The sequence below is a fragment of the Trachypithecus francoisi genome, unplaced genomic scaffold (genome assembly GCF_009764315.1).
Source record: "Trachypithecus francoisi isolate TF-2019V2 unplaced genomic scaffold, Tfra_2.0 Lachesis_group13, whole genome shotgun sequence".
In the NCBI taxonomy this organism is placed as follows: Eukaryota; Metazoa; Chordata; class Mammalia; order Primates; family Cercopithecidae; genus Trachypithecus; species Trachypithecus francoisi.
Window position 1 is genome coordinate 45,438,195 of NW_022681458.1, and position 20,951 is coordinate 45,459,145.

The 20,951-nt window shown below is 40.2% G+C and overlaps 1 protein-coding gene across 2 annotated transcripts in view; it reads left to right on the plus strand.

The window, feature by feature from the left end:
* Positions 1 to 20,951, plus strand: part of HECW2 (HECT, C2 and WW domain containing E3 ubiquitin protein ligase 2) — a 389,957-nt gene that overhangs the window by 295,431 nt on the left and 73,575 nt on the right. For both annotated transcript variants that reach the window (XM_033230785.1, XM_033230786.1), the window contains 3 exons: positions 1,365 to 1,550; positions 15,374 to 15,508; positions 19,190 to 19,292. In XM_033230785.1, coding sequence (XP_033086676.1) covers positions 1,365 to 1,550; positions 15,374 to 15,508; positions 19,190 to 19,292 — 424 coding nt within the window. The remainder of the gene's footprint in view (positions 1 to 1,364; positions 1,551 to 15,373; positions 15,509 to 19,189; positions 19,293 to 20,951) is intronic.

The following is a 20,951-nucleotide window of genomic DNA, read 5'->3' on the forward strand; positions in this document are numbered from 1 at the left end:
AGTGGAGTTTTTTTAAACTTGCATTTCATTTATATACATCCAACCAAATATACACAAGGAAAAAGAGAGAAAAAGAAAAAAGAATGAGATGTACAGCCTAGGCACCTCAGCCTGCTATTCCATTCACCAAGCTTATATGCCTCTATGAAGGGTGAGATTCTAAAACCTGTCTGTTGTGATCTCAGTTGAGTGTGATGGTCAGTGAGAGCAGCTCATTCCATTGCATGTCCTTCTAGTATAGAAATATATGGCAAGCATTTTTGCATGCATCTTGTCCCTAAAGTATATACTACTTGTGTCATCTGGCACTCACTCAAAGTGCCAATAACCTAGTCCAATACTGGGGGAGAAACTGGCTATGTCAGGGCTCTCTGTAATGTAAGGTGGCATATTCATCTCCAGTGTGGTGTAATTTTGACTGTGTGTTTCTTTCCTAAAACCAGCTTCAGGATTTAATGGCCCATGTGTAGTGAGACTCCACAACATGCTTGTTCTTTAGTAAATTAGTTCAACCATTGTGGAAAACAGTGTGGCAATTCCTTGAAGATTTAGAACCAGAAATATCATTTGACCCAGCAATCCCATTACTGGGTATTTACCCAAAGGAATATAAATCACTCTATTACAAAGATACCTGCACATATATGTTCATTGCAGCATCATTCACAATAGCAAAGACATGGAATCAACCCAAATATCCATCAATGGTAGACTACATAAAGAAAATGTAGTATATATACACCATGCACCATGGAATGCTATGCAGCCACAAAAAGGAATGAGGTAATGTCCTTTGCAGGAACGTGGATGGAACTGGAAACCATTATCCTCAGCAAACTAACGCAGGAACAGAAAACCAAACACCGCATATTATCACTTTTAAGAAGGAGCTGAACAATGAGAACACATGGACACAGGGAGGGGAACATCACACACTGGGACCTCTTGGGGAGTGGGATTGGGGGAGGGAGAGGATTAGGAAAAAATAGCTAATGCATACTGGGCTTAATACCTAGGTGATGGGCTGATAGGTACAGCAAACCACCATAGCACACATTTACCTATTTAACAAACCTGCGCATCTTGCCCATGTACCCCAGAACTTGAAATACAAATAAAAATTTAAAAGAAGAGACCTAGACACCAGCTGTGGAGACTGCCTTACCTTCTGTGGTCTTTATGTTTTCTTTTGTTCAAGATATTTTGCTCTGTCTGCTGTTTCCATACATGGGTCTAGAATTCTGTCGAAGCCTATATATGCATTTCATTACTTATTGGAAGATTAGCCATACCCATGTGTCGTATTTCTGGTGCTTCTGCATGTCACAAGTGGGTTAACATGGGTTCTCCATTCTTTTCTTTAGAGTGCCTACCGCATGTTTACAAACAACACGTGTTTGAAGCACATGATCACCAAAGTCCGGCGGGACACCCACCACTTTGAACGCTACCAGCATAACCGCGACCTTGTGGGATTCCTCAACATGTTCGCGAACAAACAGCTAGAGCTGCCGCGGGGATGGGAAATGAAACATGATCACCAGGGCAAGGTAACACGAGGGAGATGCCTCAGGGAGTGCCGGATGCCTGTGGGCTGCTTGTGGCTTCGGCACTTGGCTCTACCCTGCAAGTGAGGGCCAAGGCTCTTTGTGAGGTGAAACATTCCACCTTCTGTTCAAGTGAAACCTGGACAGCAGGTTGTTTGTGACCACAAACAGTGAGTGTGCCATTCTGAAGTCATGGAGGAAGCGGAGGGAGGGCTGTGAGGCTGGCAAAGCATTCGCTTCTCCCTGGAAACTCTCCTGCCTGTCCTCTCTCTCCATGGTCTGCTGATTAGAGAAAAGGGTTCTCAGGCAGTGCTTCCTTCTCCCTAGTGACTCAGCTTGTGTTGTAGATATTTGAATAAAAAGTTGTGGTATTGTTTGGAGAAGGTGGCTAGGAGGTCACTAACCAAGCAACTGCATGAGGTATGTCTTTGTGACACTGTCTGGGCTTGGGCCTCAGTCTTACTGGTTCAGAACCGTGATTTTGTTAGCACATTAACCAAAACTCACTGATTGATTAATTTATGACAAGAAATATGTAACTGTGCAACACAGGCCAGAATAGCTACATCTGTACTTCCTCTGTAGATGGATGAACCGGGAAGCCTGGTTACAATCAGGAAGTCATTCTATGAGTAAGAAATCAGAATGAGAAAGTTAGTGCTTGTTATAAGGTGACCCTCAGCTAAGATTTAATATTTATTTATGTAACGCTTATGTAGTACGTACTATGAACCATGAACTGTTTAAGCTCTTTATAGATAGAAGGCCCTCACCACAATTTTGATAAAGCAGTACTATCATTATTGCCATTTACAGATAAGCAGCTCCATGTCCAGAATGGTTCAGTGACTTGCCTGACATCATAGAGACAGGCAGCGGCTGAGCCACACTGTAGGCCAGCCAGGCTGGTTCCAGAAACCATGCTCTTAACCATGACATTATGCTCTCCAAGTATTGAGTAACCAACTTCAGTTTCTCTGTCTATAAAAAGTCTGGGAATATGTGACTTGAAGGGTAGGGAAAATTAAAATGGCATGATATTTAATGTATTTAACAACCCTTGGAGTGTTTGTTCAACAAATATTTATTGAGTACCTAAGCAAAACAGATAAGCCAACTACTTTGTGGAACTGCCATTCTCATGAATGCAGCATTCATGTCTCAGAGACAGGCAATAAACAAATAAACAAACATACTATTCTTTGTATGCCAAGAGCTGATTAACGCTGTGATTAAAAATAAAGCAACAAATGAGGTCTAGTGAAAGACAGGAATGGAGAATGTTACTTCATAGAGGGTGGTTGGGGAAGGTGTCACAGATAAGGCCATAGGTGAGCAGATACCTGAAAGAAGTAAGGAGTAAAGTATATCAATATTCAAGGCAAATGGAGCACGTAAAATACTCAGTAAATGCCATCCTCCCTCCAAAGGTCCCTCTAGCAGAGGGAACTTTACCACAGTAGCCTCTTACTTATCCTGAACTCAGCTTCCAGCAATATTACCTGAGAACCTATGAGCAGCCAAAGTGGTTGTCACAAAATGCATGTATTTTAATGCGTGGGAGGAGCCCTCAAACTCTCATTCTGCAAATGTTTTTAATAAACCTCTAATTCCCAGCCAAGAGAAGATTAGAAGTGGCAAGCACAAAGTTCAGGAGAGATGAAAGAGAATTGGGCTTGTGATTATGTCCCTGAACCACAGGTAAAATGACCCTGAATTAGAGTCAAATGGGCATGACAGAGAAGCCTTTCCAGAGCACTACGCTGGAAGCAGGGACACCAGGGGAAGATATGGCTTTGCTGGTACTGCATTTGGTTCAACAGCCTGACAGCCCAATGTCTGTAACTGTTCCGTTGGATGGAAGGGCATAGATGGTCCAAGTAAGGACTTTGAAAAATACTGGTAGGATTATACCTGGGTATTAAAGAGTAGTAGCACAACAAGAATTCATCTGTTTTCAGCTCTGACAAGATTCTACCTGAAATCATGAATGAGGGAGCTGTGTTCATTAGAGAATCAGAGGTCCAGGGAAAACCCAAGTTAAGATCATGGATAATGCTGCATCTGTTTCTGCTCTGTGTTGAGATTTAACTTGTTAAGGCAGGGGTTGGTCCCTTCTTGCCAGTCATAACTTGCCAGACACACTTTAGGAGAGAGGTTCTTTTACGAACCCCTGGACCTTGAAAGAAGTTTCAATTACATTTAGGATACTATTGAAGAAGAGTTGTAATGTATTCTTAAGAACGAGTTCTGTCTCATAGCTTTTATAAAAGTTTTGGTGGTTAAACAGGAGTAAACATTATCTCAGCAATGTTCATGACATGACTCTCCCAAACATCCTATTCTCTGGGGATGTTTTTACTAATCTGGGTGTTACAACTTGAAGTTGGCATTGTACAGAACCTTGAGTGTAGGCTAGTAGAGAGCTGACCTCACAATCTACTGCTGGCTTTTACATTAGAATGCTGTTTGGGGTGAAAGACTTGAAGGACCCCTGCCTTGTGGACAAGACAGATTAGTAGACAGACCCAAAAGCTTATCACTTTAGCCTGATCTCTCTCTGTCATGCATTAAGACTTTAATAAGATTTTTAGCTAAGCTGGATACCTTAACTAAAGCAGGTTTATCTCTGTGTGATTCTCCCATGTAAGTTTCTTTCCAAGTGACCAGCTTCCAGTAGATTAAAATAACGTAAAGGAACATTCAGGAAGGCTGGCGCTTGGTCTATTTGGTGACTCTGCTTTGGGCAGCATGTTAGGAGTCCTGTCTCCTGTCTTATGAATAGGCAGCTAATAGGTTTTCTTTCAACCCCAGAATTTTAGCCCCTTTTAATTGAATTTAATAATATTTATTTTAAGAGACAGGATCTTGCTGTGTTGCCCAGGCTGGAGTACAGTGGCTATTCACAGACATGATCCCACTACTGATCAGCATGGGAGTTTCAACCTGTGCCATTTCCAACCTGGGCTGGTTCCTCCCACCTTAGGCAACCTGGTGATCTCCAACTCCTAGGAGGTCACCATATTGATGGGGAACTTAGTGTGGACACCTGATTGGCATAGCACACTGTAGTCCAGAACTCCTGGGCTCAAGTACTCCTCCCACGTCAGCCTCCCAAGTAGCTGGAACTATAGGCACGTGCCACCCTGCCTGGCTAACCCCTTTTAAAAATGAGTTGCTGTGCTTCTAGAACATTTGAACGGAGAAAACATTTTTCGTGTAATGCAACATCAAAAGCTATTAACTATTATGAAGTTATTTCCCACAGTGATAACTGATTTTGAGAGTTGACATGGAACAGGATGTCCATATCCTCATCTACATGAAAGGAAATGATGCTTAACAGGAATGTCCTCAGGCTGAAATTTGCCTCCATCTTCTCTTCTCTAGTGTAACATCTTCCTTTCGTGTTTTCACTTATTTAGTCATTCAGCAACACTTTTGAGGTGTGCACCATTGTGCTAACAATGATAAATATTTACCATTTAATGGAGCATTCTGGAGTGTGTAGCATTGCCCCTGGGCCAGACACTAGTTCATTTAGTGCTCACAGCAGCCTGGAGATAGATGCTATTTTTATTGACATTATATAGAAGAGGAAACTGAGGCACAGCGTGATTAAGTAAATTGACCAAGGTCCCACAATTAGTAAGTGGTGGAATTGGATTTGAACCCAGGCAATCCAGCTCCAGAGTCTGTGCTCTTCTCCTGCCTCTCACCAGTAAGGAGGGTGAAGGGATATCTTCAGCAATTATAATGAAGATAGTAAGGGTTTGGCAGGATGCTGTGGGAGCCTCCTGATAATTTATAAGGTAGGTATTATTATCATTCATAATTTACTGAAATTTAGAGGTAGAAGCAGGGATCTATATAGAACAGTAACTAAAAAGTTTCATCAGTTTGGCATTTTGTGAAAATGATACAGATTTGTTAATTGACGAATCCTTACTCTTATAGGAAATACATGATGATGTAAAAGGGATATACTGTAGGATTCATGTCAGCGTCCTATTCCTTCTCTTAAGGAACTGCTGGTCTCCCTTAACCATGGCGGTCTGGCATTTTCACAGCAGGGTTTCTTTTTGGTGTTACAGTTCTTTGCTGTCCACGTCATTCTTGATCGCTGCAGGGTCATCTGGCCTGGGCTGTTTGCTCCTGCCTTACACCTGTATAATAACGTGGAATGTTCTCTGTTTCTCTACGATGAGTGCTCTAATACTGTGGTGTCTCAGTGGATTTGTTCTCTTGCTGTACCAGTGGACATCTACTCTGGTGGTTGTATTCCCATCAGCCATGAATACGAAAGTAAGGTTTTAGAAACATTCTTGAAAGCCAAATAACTTAGAACTGGAACTGAAATCAGATCCACACTTTGGCACAAAATCATGTACTTCCTGTGTAAAGCCACTAACCATTCCTTTCCTAAACATTGCTCTTTTACCCTAAATGCCTCTTCTTTTAATTATAAAAGAATGTGCACCTTAGCACTGGTTTGCACTATGCAAGGGTCCACTGTCGAATGACTTATTTCTGGCATGAGATACCTGGAAAGTTTTCATAGTAACAGCAGTATTTGAGGTGAGCTTTAAATGAGGGGTTGAAGTTTGGTTAAAAGAGATTTTGGAGGAGAGAAAAAATAGGAATGGGGTGGGGAAAACACCCAAAGTAAAGGCACAGAGACAGGAAAGCACCAGGTGGGTATTTCTGGTTCCTGTGAAGAAATAATGAGTGAATTTCAGGAGAAACATAGCAATTGAATGAAATCAGTAGATACTATACTGCAGAGAGTTAAACTGAGAGAATGCTACAAAATGACTTGGATAATGAGTAAACAAAACTGTGACAGTTGTTATTTCTCAAGTTTACATAATGGGCTTATTTGATTTAATTTTTGGGGAAAAAAAAGTCTTTTTCTTCTTCTTTTTTTTTTTTTTTTTTTTTTGAGATGGCGTCTTGCTCTGTCACCCAGGCTGGAGTGCAGTGGCGCGGGCTCACTGCAAGCTCCACCTCCCAGGTTCACACCATTCTCCTGCCTCAGCCTCCCAACTAGCTGGGACTATAGGCGCCCACCACCACGCCTGGCTAATTTTTTGTATTTTTTGTAGAGACGGGGTTTCACTGTGTTAGTCAGGATGATCTCTATCTCCTGACCTTGTGATCCACCCGCCTTGGCCTCCTAAAGTGCTGGGATTACAGGCATGAGCCACCGCCCCCGGCCAAAAAGTCTCTGTTTTTTAAAAAATTCCCTTTAAGATGTTAAATATGGACTATTTCCCCCTGCCTCTTTGCTTTAGACTCTCAAACAATATTAACTCAGGGTTCTCCCCCCACATTATTCTCTTTGGGCCTAAATCGAGATGCAAAGAAACTTTGAACTTTATAAGTGACATATCATACATGTCATGAGATTTTAAAAAATAAAAATGTATAATGGGAACCATCTTCTTAATTAAAGTGAAATATCTTTCCCATAGTTTCTTGTGTTTTTCCCTACAGAAATCATGTGTTACAATATCTCCCAGCTAAATTGGCTTCCATTTCTATGTCCAAGCTTTGTAACTCTAGAGGTTTTGACTTTGGGTGTCAGATTGGGAGTTTAAGTATCAGAATGGTCCAAATACTCAACTTTGAGAACCACAGCAAATAGCAGCTATGGTCACGAGGACAGATTTTAGAACAGAACAAATATTTGTATGGTAGAAATTACCACAGGCTGAGCCGATTGGAGAATTCTCATTTTACCAGACCCTAATAGCCTATGTGGCTACAGTTGTTTCAGTAATGACCTAGACCTTGGTTTCAATCTTGCATGAAACCGATGGCAAGTATTTACTGGGTCAAGTCCTATTTAGCTCATTGAGTAAAGTGCAACTTAATATTTTGAGGCCACAACTTACTATAATTTCAAAAGTCTCTTAGCAAGATAAGTGCTACGTTTTGAAAAATACGTTGTCTACTTGGCCACCACATTTGTTACTTTTGTGACACATTTTTAATTGCTTGGAAATAACCAATACCTCTTGTGGTGGGCACCTGGTTTAATTACCTTAAGTTATGCAGCAATCTAGTTGTTGATGGAATTAAACTATAAATTGATAGATAGCACTTGGTTTTTAAGGACCTCTTGTCTATTTTAAAAGGTAAAAATATGTTAGAAAAAATTATTGCATAAGTATACATAGAAGGCAAATGGCAAAAATAACCTGTCTAGGAGTTATGTACCTTTTTGAATGAGAGAATAGAGCAGAGATCAGTTTTATGAATAAATTTCTGAGTAAAATGGTAGACTCATGGAATCTTGAAGGAATTACCTAAGTACCGAGATGGCCTTTGCCTTTTCTTTTTTAACAGTTGTCTTTATGACCTGCATGGATTGTATACATATATATTATATATATATGTATGTATGTGTGTGTGTGTGTGTGTGTGTGTGTATATATATGATTTCAACATTTCATGGTAATGCCCTTCTACTCCACCTGAAATGTGATAATTTGGATAACTGTATTCCCAGTCTTCCACAGCTGTAAGCTGGGAAATGTTGAACAATCTGCTCTCTGGGACAGGTGGAGAGGAGGGCTGATTTGTAGCACTTGCCAATTTTCATGGTGTAAATTATTCCAACATGGTCAATTACATGCTGTCAGCATCACATCAACCTGCTCACAGAATTTCTTAAAATTGTGGTTAGCTTTCACGAACTAGTACAAGCTATCTCTAACATACCACTGGCTCCCTTTTTACGTTAGGTTGAATACCTAAATACTGTCACTCCCAACACATAAAATACCACTCCCTTAGCTAACATTTTACATCAAAGTGTTGTACTTATATTTGTCCACATCTACTAATCGTCTGTTTTCAGGACTCTGGCCCAAGTACCACAAATCCCTGTTTCTTCTCCTAGCACCTTTAGAGCTACAGTCATAGCAGTTAAACGTAATACTTTTCTATAACCGTTTTTGTGACTTATACAGATGTCATGAAATAATTGGGACTACTGATTCCTTCAAAAGAACCAAGTTAGCATGACGATTTTTTACTGAGGATAAACTGTATCATTCAGCCCTTTTCATCTCCACTATTTGTGACAGACTTTGTCTAAGGTATAATGTAGAGAAAATAATAGCTTGTTTATTCCTTATAACTGGAAGAATCTTGGAGGAAGGAGCCAGGAGCTGAGAAGAGAGTTATAAGTTGGAAGGAAGAGAATGGGTAAGTAAATACAATCTTTAGAAAATGAAAGTAAATTACAATGAGCCTTTATTTGAGCACTTCTAAGACTTTGTAGGCTAAGAAACCAGAATTTAGAACAGATACAATACATAGTGCTTCTGGCTTATCAATTATTGTCCTTTCACTGTTTCCATAACTGTTTACAGAAAGAAAAATGGAAGATCAGATGTTCTGTCTTTCTGTAGCATAGTTACAAGCACTTTTTGTTTTGTTTTGTTTATATAGCCTTTTAATATGTATTCCTTAGTGGCAAAATAGTAACTGGAAACAATTTCAAACTTCTTTAACTTAGATTTGTTGAGCCTGAGATTGGTATTTCTTCATAAATAGTGATGGCTTTTTCTTTTCTTAAAATAATAGGAGTTTGTTGTTTTTTTAAAAAAAAAAGAAAGAAAGAAAGAATTGTGTAAGGAAAAAATTGTATTTTGTTTGGCTTCACTAAAATACCACTTGGCTCCAACTAGCCCATATTTCTTGACTCTGACTATGCCCCGAAGCAGTGAAAGGGTAGACATTTTTAAAATGAGATTCAAGTTTGTGTATTTGCATTCCTTTCAGTTTTTGAGTTGTTAGTTGGCCCAGCACTGTAAAGCTTGAGTGAATTTCCTTAATGAAACTTAGCATTAGGGAATCAATGTTGTTCAAATTTGCTTTACTAGTGACCAATGTGAAAAGGATCTATTTTTCCATACAATTTCTTTTCTCATGTCTGCATTCTCAGCATACTCTCCTCTAGACAGTATTTATTAATACATGGTAGATACTTTCATAAATAATTGAAGGCTATTCAAAAATTGTGACATAAAGTGATCCAAATTTACTAGGTCAGCTTCATTGCTGGCTTGAACTAGGTAGCACTTCCTGTGGGAAAGTGATCCATTTTCCTGACATAATTGATATGTGTGTCACAAATAGAAATGCCATGCTTGCACTTTGCGTGCTCTCCTCTTCATTTTAAAGTAGAATCTATTTTTCACAGTTCAACTGTGACCTGAGTAATCTCCTTTAAGTGAAGAAAGCAAAGTTCTAAGGAAATCTCGTCCAAGGTCACACAGTGGGTCTAGAGCAGAGCCAAAACTCACACCAAGGGATTGCTCCTTAGAAGTGCTATATTCAGTCAGTGCCCTGGCTGTGTGGCTTTGATGGAGGTCTTAATCAAGACTTTTCCCGCAAGTACTTGGCAGACATAAAAAGCATGTGTAAACAATATACACATTCCATTTGACTCTGAAATAGAGCCCCTTGTGGGATACAAATAGGACCTATTTTCCACCCATGGCCATCTTTCCAACAGATTAGCAATAGAATTGGGCGTAGTATGTGGAGCATGCTGTCTAGGATCAGTAGCAGTCTTTCCACTTGAAATTTTGCAGTGTTGAAACTGGTGAAGCCAAGCACTGTGAGCAGCTGTTACTGTCAGCCTCATTCAATACATACCGAAATGTTTTCCTAAAATAAAGTATGATATAAGGTGTGAGGGGAGTGGGAAGAACATAAAAAGGAAAAGATGGTAGGCAGAAAGCAGAATGGAAAAAAGGAGATGATGTATGAAAAGAAGAGAGGTGGGGAGAAAGGTATTTCTTATTGGGCTTTGGGGTCAGACAGAAATATGGGTTCAAATCCCAGCTTGATAAATTCCCAGCTGTACATTTTACTTAAATTGGGAATTGTATTCTAACTGTATTAAAGGTGAATGATAGATATATCACTATTCACCAAATAGGGAAAATCCCTACATATAATGGTGTTTTCTGATTTTTCTTTTAGAGAGACTGTCTTTCCTCTGCAGTGTGGAAACTTCACTGTTTCCAGTAGGATTTGATTTAACTGTATTGTGGTGCAAAACCCATATACATTTTAATGTACAAGATTGTATTCTTGCCGGGCATGGTGGCTCATGCCTGTAATCCCAACACTTTGAGAGGCCGAGGCAGGTGGATCACCTGAGGTCAGGAGTTCAACACCAGCCTGGGCAACATGGTAAAACCCTGTCTCTACTAAAAATACAAAAAGTTAGGTGTGGTAGTGTGGTGGTGCGTGCCTGTAATTCCAGCTACTTGGGAGGCTGAGGCAGGAGAGTCACTTGAACCTGGGAGGCAGAAGTTGCAGAGAGCCAAGATTGTGCCACTGTACTCCAGCCTGGGCAACAGAGCAAGACTCCATCTCAAAAAAAAAAAGTGTATTATCTCACATAAAGATGTTCAGAGGTAGGCAGTCTGGGGTTGACCAGGGAGTTCATCATGTTGTGAGAGCCCCGGCTCCTTCCAACTATTTTTTTTTTTTTTTTGAGATGGAGTCTTGCTCTGTCACCCAGGCTGGAGTGCAGTGGCACGATCTCTGCTGACTGCAACCTCTGCCTTCTGGGTTCACACCATTCTCCTGCCTCAGCCTCCTGAGTAGCTGGGACTACAAGTGCCCGTCACCATGCCTGGCTGATTTTTTGTATATTTCTAGTAGAGACGAGATTTCACCGTGTTAGCCAGGATGGTCTCGATCTCCTGACCTCGTTATCCGCCCACCTTGGCCTACCAAAGTGCTGGGATTAGAGGTGTGAGCCACCGTGCCCGACCGCTCCTTCCAACTTTTTGCTCAGCCATCCTTCATCTTGTAAACCAAAAATAAAATTCTAAGCCCCTCGGCCATCTGAATGCACCCCTCCTCTCAGCCAAGGGCATTCCAAAGTTAACCTAAAAAAGCTGGTTGAGGCCATGATGGAAAGTGGGGGGGGGGGGGGTTGGATATGCCCCACAGCTGACCAGCGTTAACACCAACAGAGACCTTAAGACTGATAGAACAGACCCTTTGAGTCTGATAAGAAATATTTACAGCCTTTTCTCTCTGAAGCCTGCTACCTGGAGGCTTCATCTGCATGATAAAACCTTGGTCTCCACAACCTTCATCATAACCCAGACATTCCTTTCTATTGATTCCATCCAGATCTTTAGATAATAACCAACTGCCAAACAGAAAATCTTTGAATCTCCCTATGACCTAGAATCGCCCCCACCCCTACTTCCAGTTGTCTTGCCTTTCCAGACTGAACTAACATATATCTTGCATGTGTTTTTGGTGCCTTAGCCCTCTCTAAAATGTGTAACACCAAGTCTACCTTGGGTAGACATTCTCAGGATCTCTTGAGGGCTGTATCACAAGCCATTGGCCACTCATGCTTGGCTCAGAATAAATCTCTTCAAGTATTTTACAGAGTTTGACTCTCTTCCTCAACAATCCCCATGGTTCAGTATGGCTACTGGAGCTCCACTATTAAATTTGTGTTTCAGAGAGTAGGATAGGCGAAGAACAGAACGAAGGATCATCTGTCTTTCATCAGGAGATTTCCCAGAAGTACCATGTTTTACATCTTACTGGTCAGAACTTAGTCTTGGCCACACATACTTACAAGGAGCCTGGTAACAAACATAGTTTTCACTGGTCCTCCTTTTTTGAGCCTTGTATATGGGCTTTAGCAAGAAACATTGTGATCCTTAGGAAATGGTTTCAGAAAAGAAAACTATTATTTGTGATAATAATACTTGAGGTGTCACAGGCAGCGTGCTCAAAAAATCATATGAACCATCTCAGTTAACCTTCCTTTAATGTAGTTATGATCTCCATTTAACAGGAAAAGAAACCGAGGTTTAAAAATTTTAACTAGTTTGCCCAAAGTGGCATTACTAGCACATAGCAAACTAGAGCTCAGAACCAGGCTTGTCTTTTTCCAAATTCCAAGCATTTAATCATTGTGTTGCCTCCCACTTCTCAATTTTTAACCTGGTACTTTATCCATATTTACAATGGGATTTTTAAAATCTTCTGTTTGTGGTTTTAGGGTCTTTAGCTTCCCTCAATTTTTTTTTCCCCAAATCTTCAGTATTTTTATAAAAGAATGTGCTTTTTTTTTTTTTTTTTTTTTTTAGATGGGGTCTCACTCTGTCACCTATCCAGGCTGGAGTGCAGTGGTGCAATCTTGACTCACTGCAATCACCACCTCCCATTCTCAAATGATCCTCTCACTTCAGCCTCCCAAGTGGCTGGGACTACAGGTGTCCACCATCGCGTGCCTGGATAATTTTTGAGTATTTTGTAGAGACCGGGTTTTGCCGTGTTGCCCAGGCTGGCCTCGAACTTCTGAGCTCAAGCAATCCACCCACCTCAGCCTTCCAAAGTGCTGGGATTACAGGTGTGAGCCATCGCGCCTGGCCCAAGAACATGCTTTTTAACAGTTGGTTAGTTAATTGTTAGTTGTCTCCTTGTATTTTGGTTGGAAATTCAAGTTTTTGGCAATTTGTTTTTATCTGAGCACCCTCTTTCTCCCAGGCACAGCCCTAAAAGCTATTAGGGATAACAGAGTGAGTAAGATAGAGTCACTACTCTCAAGGCTTTTGCAGTATAGTTCTTTCAAGAATGGATTTTAGACAAGCCTCTTAAAATCACATTAGGCTATGACACTACATGCAAATCACGGTTGACCTACATGTAGACACCCATTTGTCTTTATAATTACAAGTGCATCATTGTGCCGTTAATGACCACCCATCCCTTCAAAACATTCCTGAGAAATTAGGTAAATAGGCCATTCTAATTTATGCTCTTTGTATTTTTCCCTTAAACAAGATGGTTAATAGGATTGTGTTAGTAATAAAAGCTTGTTATTCTCCATTTACATAAAGAGGATATGGGTTTGGTTCTAATATGTATTATTTAAAAATAGGTATTAGCCACATCCATTGGTACAAAATAATTTAATTGCTATTTTATGACATTTTGAATAGTGGCAGAAATAGTGGACAATTGTATTAGAAGCACGAACCAAATGGGACCAATGTGACGTTTGGGGTCAGAACCTGTCAATGCAAGTCCACATAGGTTTTATCACTGGAGTACTTTTTCCAAGACCTGAGAAGAAGGATGTTTCATCCAAGGTTAGTGAAGAGGAAACATTACCCAGGATGTAAGGCTGATAATAAAATCTCACACCAAGCCTTTATTTTTTGTACTCAGAAATTGGATAGTAAGAGAAAGGACTGGGAAAGATTCCTGTTCTGTCCATTTTTCTGCTTTGTTTTCTGGTACATCCATTGCTTAAAGTTATTTCTTTATAAAGATGTAAAAATGTTTTCTATATGGGACCTGCCCCATTTCTTGATGATGTACATACAGTTCCATATGAAACATTCTGTTCCGTAATGGGAAAGTAGGTTTCTAAATAGGCATAAATATACTATCTGCCTCTGGCATTTGCCTAGATAGCTTCATCTCTAGGTGTTAAGGTACTTTGTTAACTGAGCTCCATCGATTTGAAAGGTCAGTTCTTTTTTGCCTGTTATTTGGCATACATCATGTGCCTTGACACTTGGTTTATAGGTATTGAGTCTCCTGGCTCTCCTAATAGCCCCTTTCATCTTTGATGACCTAATTAACTATCTGATCATGGAAAACTTACAATTTCTAATTGTACTTAAGATAATGGGTTTCATTATTACCTTGAGTAAATTTTACTTTGAAAACTTACAACTTTGGGCCCCTAAGGGTAGTGATAGATAGCACTTGTATAGTTTTGGAATTAAACAAACAGACCAAAAAATGCTTTGCTACATTGTATTTCATGTTACCGCAATGCTGAGGTAAATGGTTTATGCTCATTCATGATTTCATGTTACCAGAGATTCTACAGTGATCATGCCAGACATGGTTTCCACTCTCCTAACACATTGTGGGGGAGAAATGTTTGTTAGGAATGAAAGAGATATGTTTTTGTAAGAAATATATAGCTCAGAGAACTTAAGTGGCTTACCCAAAGTTCTAGACAGTATGTGATGAGTTTGAATGGGTATGTAATGGGTGACTAAACTGGAAAGGCATGTAGGCAGACTGTTAAAGAGTCATGAAAAACTGACCAAAGAGTGGGATGTCTTTTCTGTGGACAATGGATAGTCACGAGAAGCTTTGGATTGGGTGGTGATGTAATTGAAGTGTTTAGAAAGAATATTCCTGTAGTAATGGGCCAGTTAAATGACTACAGTGATAGAGATGTGGAGCAGCTGAGAAACCACCAGTACTTACACACATAAAATAAAGTCCCAAAATAATGGGGTGGTGTTTGGGCTGGGAGGGGACAAATAGAGGATACTACAGTGAGAAAATGAGAAGGATTTGGTGGCTTACTGTATAGGAGAAGGAAAAAAGAAGAGAAGTCAATGATGTTTAAAAGTTTCAAGGTGATAAGAACTTTATAATAACCACCTATGACAGTAAAAGCTCAAAGACCGTCAGTTAAGAGAAGCCCAAATGTCCATTCTTCTGGCTTCCTTCTCAGATCATATCTTTGATGACTATCTTGTAGAGTATTTCCTAAAACCAGGCATAATGTTCCTTCCTGCTCTCTTCGTTCTGGATCTCATCTAAGCTTGGCTTTCTCTAATGTGATCTGTCCTGTGGGGGTAAGGAGAAATTTCCCCAAAGATTGAAAATTATGAGAAAATAGAGCTAAGATTGTGACTCAGAAGTGAGTCTTTTCCTGACCGTCTGATGTTATAGGTCAGCTAAGACATGTGAGCGGCATGTATTTGACTCAGTGTATTGTATCCCAGGCGTTCTTTGTGGACCACAACTCCCGTACCACCACTTTCATTGATCCCCGGCTCCCACTTCAGAGCAGTAGACCCACAAGTGCGCTGGTTCATCGGCAACACCTGACGAGGCAACGCAGCCACAGTGCGGGTGAGGTGAGTCAAGCATGTTGGGGACTGACCTGTTGGTTGATAGAAGCTTCTAGAATGTGATGGTTTGAGGAATTGGATTTTTTTTTTTTAAGTATTTTTTGTTTTGTTTTTTTGAGTTTGATTTAGAGGTGAAAAGCTTTCAAATGTTGACAGGGCTTCTCTGGAAATACAGCCTAAATCACAAATTTAAAAAGGTAGGATATGTGAGGAAAAACTGAAGAAATTTAAGATTTTTTGACTCAGACGAAGGTGAGAGGGAGTTGATAATGTACTAAAATGTTCAAGACAGGGAGCTGATAAGCCTGTTTGCGCACCCATTTTCAGCCTCACAGGAAGAAATGAATGTAACTTGGTTAAATATAGAATTTCTTAAGTGAAGTGTTCTATATTACATTAAAATATTCATCCAGGGCTATGGAATTATGGAATCCTCACTAGTATTCTTTAAAATTAGGATATTTTTGAGAGAGTTGTTTTATATACTTTATGTGCCTAGAGAAAATGGGCTGAACTAAGAATTGCTAAAAACTGCTCTACTTAACCCGTTTGCAGGCACCAATGGTAACCACATGAGGGCCCTCTAATATCCTAACCAAAAAAAAAACCACACAAAAAAAATCTTGTTTCACTTCTTCCTTTTGCAGCTTAAATATATAAAAGAAATGTCTTAAGTCAAGTTTTCTTCTCCTTCCTATGGGCTTATGATTTGATTATATACCATCACTTGATTTACATTGTCTCTGAAAATTCCCTTCAGAATTAGGATCCTTTACCGGCCTTTACATGCCTTTTCTGTGTCTATGTGCATGTCACATTTTCAATATTATATTGTATATAAAATATCTTTGTAGCTATATATTTTGCATAAGAAAACATATGAATACAGTAAATAACTGGATCTGATTCATCAAAATTCTACTCTTGGAATTTCCCCTCATGATTTACATACTTGCTCCAATGCATCATGTGTTCACTGGTTGTAAGTGCAGATATAGAAGGGTACACATGAGAGCTCATATAAAAATGATATACAAATATATTACAGGATGAGGTATGTGCAAAAATATTTATGTTTTATGGGTAGCTAATAAATCTTTAACTTGCTGTCATGTAACCCATTAGTGGTGAACTGAATGACGCTAACAGCATTCATCTTAAAAGCAGAACAGACCTCTCACCTTTGGACCTTGTGTGCAATGTGTAGCACAATTAGGGCTCTGTCTGATATTTTATTGCATAGCCCGTGCCCTTTAACCACTCACCTTATCATGACTTCACAGTATGAAGCTGGCTGTTTGGTCTAGTTAGGACTATTTTTCTGGGAAAACATGCATGAGATTAATAGCTATACTTTCATTTTTTTTCAACCCCTCTACCTTAGAACATGAATTATTTTCATGGTCTAGTAGTAGTAGCCTTTATGAGAGAGGGTCCCTAAGGGATACGTTAAGGCTTTTCCTCCTGTGACTGGAAACTGAGCAGTGGCCCAGAGATAACTCCATACAGACTGAGCGTCCAGCCCTCCACATTGTTAAACCTTCCAGGGGAGTGTCCTTTCTGACACAACTATTGGAAGCATGCACATCCTGCAGTGCTGCCCATCAGAGGGATTGCCCACTGTCTGCTGGTCTGGTTACAAGGACTGAGGTCTCAGAGAGAAGACCTTTGGCTTTTCTGGGAAATGATGAGACATGCAGCATACTGTAAGGAGAGAAAGTATATATTGGAGTGTTGAAATGATCAGATATCTGACTAACAATCTGTACTTAGTGATCAGATTTCCCCAGAGAGTAGCTGTATTCATTCCTCAAAGCCAGTAACTCAAGAGAAGCAGAATGAGAAAACTTCTAATTACATACATGAGTCATTTCAGCCACCATCTTGTATTCCTTCAGCAAATATTCCAGTCAGTAGAAAGATTGATGTTTTTTCCATCTAACAAGCTAACACCAAACACCTACTACAATGAAGAAACATAATGGTTGCTGTTATGAGGGGTGCAAATAAGTAACACATTTCCTGCATCCTTTTTTTTTTTTTTTTTTTTTTTGAGACTGAGTCTTGCTCTGTTACCAGGCAGGAGTGCAGTGGCGCAATCTCAGTTCACTGCAACCACTGCCTCCCGGGTTCAAGAAATTCTCCTGCCTCAACCTCCCGAGTAGCTAGGACTACAGGTGCCTGCCACCACACCCGGCTAATTTTTGTATTTTTAGTAGAGATGGGGTTTCACCATGTTGGCCAGGATGGTCTCCATCTGTTGACCTTGTGATCCAGCCGCCTTGGCCACCCAAAGTGCTGGGATTATAGGCATGAGCCACCACGCCTGGCCCACACATTTCCCGCATTCTTAATAGGCAAGGAAAACATGAAACCATACTACAAATGAATAAAAATATGAATGAAAAATTCTTTGTAAATTTTCTTTTTTAATAGTTGGGAAAGAAAAATATACCTTTAGATAATCATGTTTTTTTCTTTTTATTTGTATCTTTCTAGCTTTATTGTGGTATAATTGACAAATAATATAAACTATTCACAATGGCAGCTGCTTGTTCTGCTTGTTCTGTGGGAGCTCAGAGAAGGTTGTATTTAACTTGGGCTTGAAGGAGAGGGAAGACCTTGTTGAGGAGGGACTATTTGAACTACTCTTTGAAGAATGAGTGAGAGCATTCTTAAAGGACAAGCAAGCGGTGGAGGGTGGGGAGGATATTTCCAGCATTAGGGTCTTTAGAAAAATCTTCAGCAAATACCCAAGTGATGCAATATGATAAAAGGGCTGCAAATGGTTGTGGGTGGAATAAAAGTCTGTTTTCAAAATCCCAGTTTATAAATCCAGTGCAGTATGTTATTTTTTCTTATTATCTCTTATACTGCTGTTCTACTATTGTCTTAAAGACTTCTGTAATATGGGGAAAAATGCTAAAGCAGAAGCGAAAACAACATTAGAGTTTTCTGGTAAGACTGTTAATGGGTATTTTTGGTTATCTACTTGTGTGTATGAGTTTCTAAATCTATATTAGGTGCAATAAATAATTCAGGTTAGGACAACCCTATTTAGCTCCTCTGCACCTGTTCCTATTAGCACCCTGGTGTGGGAGGCTCAAACCAGAAAGATCTGTTGTACCAGGTGTTCTAATAGGCATGGAAAATTGCTCCTGAGGAGATAGTGTACTAACTCGGAACCCCACATGAAGATTGCTGCTCTTCAACCCCTCCTCTGCTGAGCCAGGGAATTCCCTGGCCTGCCTTAGCCAAAAGAAGAAATATCTTGGCACTGCCCCAAAACATTTTATACCACTCAGTCTTCCCTTTGATTGTGTTGTTGCAGACTGTGCTCTGTCAACGCAGAAGTTGGTCCTGATGAACAAGTCTGCTGTTTAGCTCCTGCAGCCTCAGTAATTATAAGCAGATTGAACTACTTCTGTGCCACTTGGTAAAGAGTCACTGCCCCAGCCCCTCTCAAGAATGTGGATACCTCAACTCCTTCCCCCGCCCCCCATTTAGCCACTAAAACAAGGCTTTCAATAACTAAGAACCCTGCTTCAGCTCCACCGCTGGTGTCTGTTCTGATCAAGTGGTACTTCACCATGCTCATTGTTAGTATTTTGAACAACTTGGTTTGGGATGCTGATACAGAGCATTCTGGCTCTTGGTGCAGAATATAAAAGATGCCTCTGTTTGCAGGTAGGAGAAGATTCTCGACATGCAGGACCACCAGTTCTTCCCAGGCCATCCAGTACGTTCAATACAGTCAGTAGGCCACAGTACCAGGACATGGTTCCAGTGGGTATGTCATCCCTTTCCAGAAATTATCTGTCCTTTTGTGCTATTATCTGTACCATATACACTGTGCTGATACTTCTCCTGTTGTTAGCCTACTACTTTTTGCCCTGTGTTGAGAAATTTCTGCATTATCCTTAAGAAATGTACAACAAAATCCTATGTACTTGAGTCTCAAAGGGCTTCTGTCTTATAATCTCCTAAAGGATGAGATTGTTTTTTAATAGCACCCTACCTTTCCTGAGTAGAGGTATTATATTAGATTATTGAAGTTAAGGAAAAATAATTTATTAAGGTAATATGTTATGCAATCATTATAAATTAAGAATTTGGACAAGCATATACTTAGTATATATTTAAGGCCAAGACAGAATTTAAATGGCGTGTGCATCTGTAGCAGCCTCACAAAATAAACAATCAAAGAGAGCACATTCTTAAGGGCTTTTGTCACAAATAGAAGGCAGCAAGAACCTCTAAAATAGTAAAATAAAAATAAATGAATGTAGGAAAAAGTCCTAAAAAACAACTTGAGTTGTTATTAAAAGGATGAGGTTGAAGTAGATCAGTGGTTGCCAAACCTGAAGTGCCTAAGGCAGGTGGAATGGACAGACTGGTGGGAGGCCATATGGGCTCCGTGCTCCGTCTTAAATAAGACTAGGTTGGCTGGGCGCAGTGGCTCACGCCTGTAATCCCAGCACTTTGGGAGGCCAAGGCGGGAAGATCACAAGGTCGACAGATTGAGACCATCCTAGCTAACACAGTGAAACCTCGTCTCTAGTAAAGATTAAAAAAAAATTAGCCAGGCCTGGTGGCATGCACCTGTAGTCCCAGCTACTCAGGAGTCTGAGATAGGAGAATCACTTGAACCCGGGAGGCGGAGGTTGCAGTGAGCCGAGATCGCATCACTGCACTCCAGCCTAGGAACAAAGCAAGACTCAGTCTCAAAAAAAAAAAAAAAAAAATTTAGACCAGCTCTCCATTTATCTTTGTTTTAAAACGCTTTTGTTTCTTTTTTTTTTATTATTATACTTTAAGTTCTAGGGTACATGTGCACAACATGCAGGTTTGTTACATATGTATACATGTGCCATGTTGGTGTGCTGCACCCATTAACTTGTCATTTACATTAGGTATTTCTCCTAATGCTATCCCTTCCCTCTCCCCCCACCCCACGACAGGCCCCGGTGTGTGATGTTCCCCGCCCTGTATCCAAGTGTTCTCATTGTTCAATTCCCACCTATGAATGAGAACACGCGGTGTTTGGTTTTTTGTCCTTGCAATAGTTTGCTGAGAATGATGGTTTCCAGCTTTATCCATATCCCTACAAAGGACATGAACTCGTCCTTTTTTATGGCTGCATAGTATACCGTGGTGTGTATATGCCACATTTTCTTAATCCAGTCTATCATTGGTGGACATTTGGATTGGTTCCAAGTCTTTGCTATTGTGAATAGTGCACATATGTGTGCATGTGTCTTTATAGCAGCATGATTTATAATCCTTTGGGTATATACCCAGTAATGGGATGGCTGGGTCAAATGGTATTTCTAGTTCTAGATCCTTGAGGAATCGCCACACTGTCTCCCACAATGGTTGAACTAGTTTACAGTCCCACCAACAGTGTAAAAGTGTTCTTATTTCTCCACATCCTCTCCAGCACCTGTTG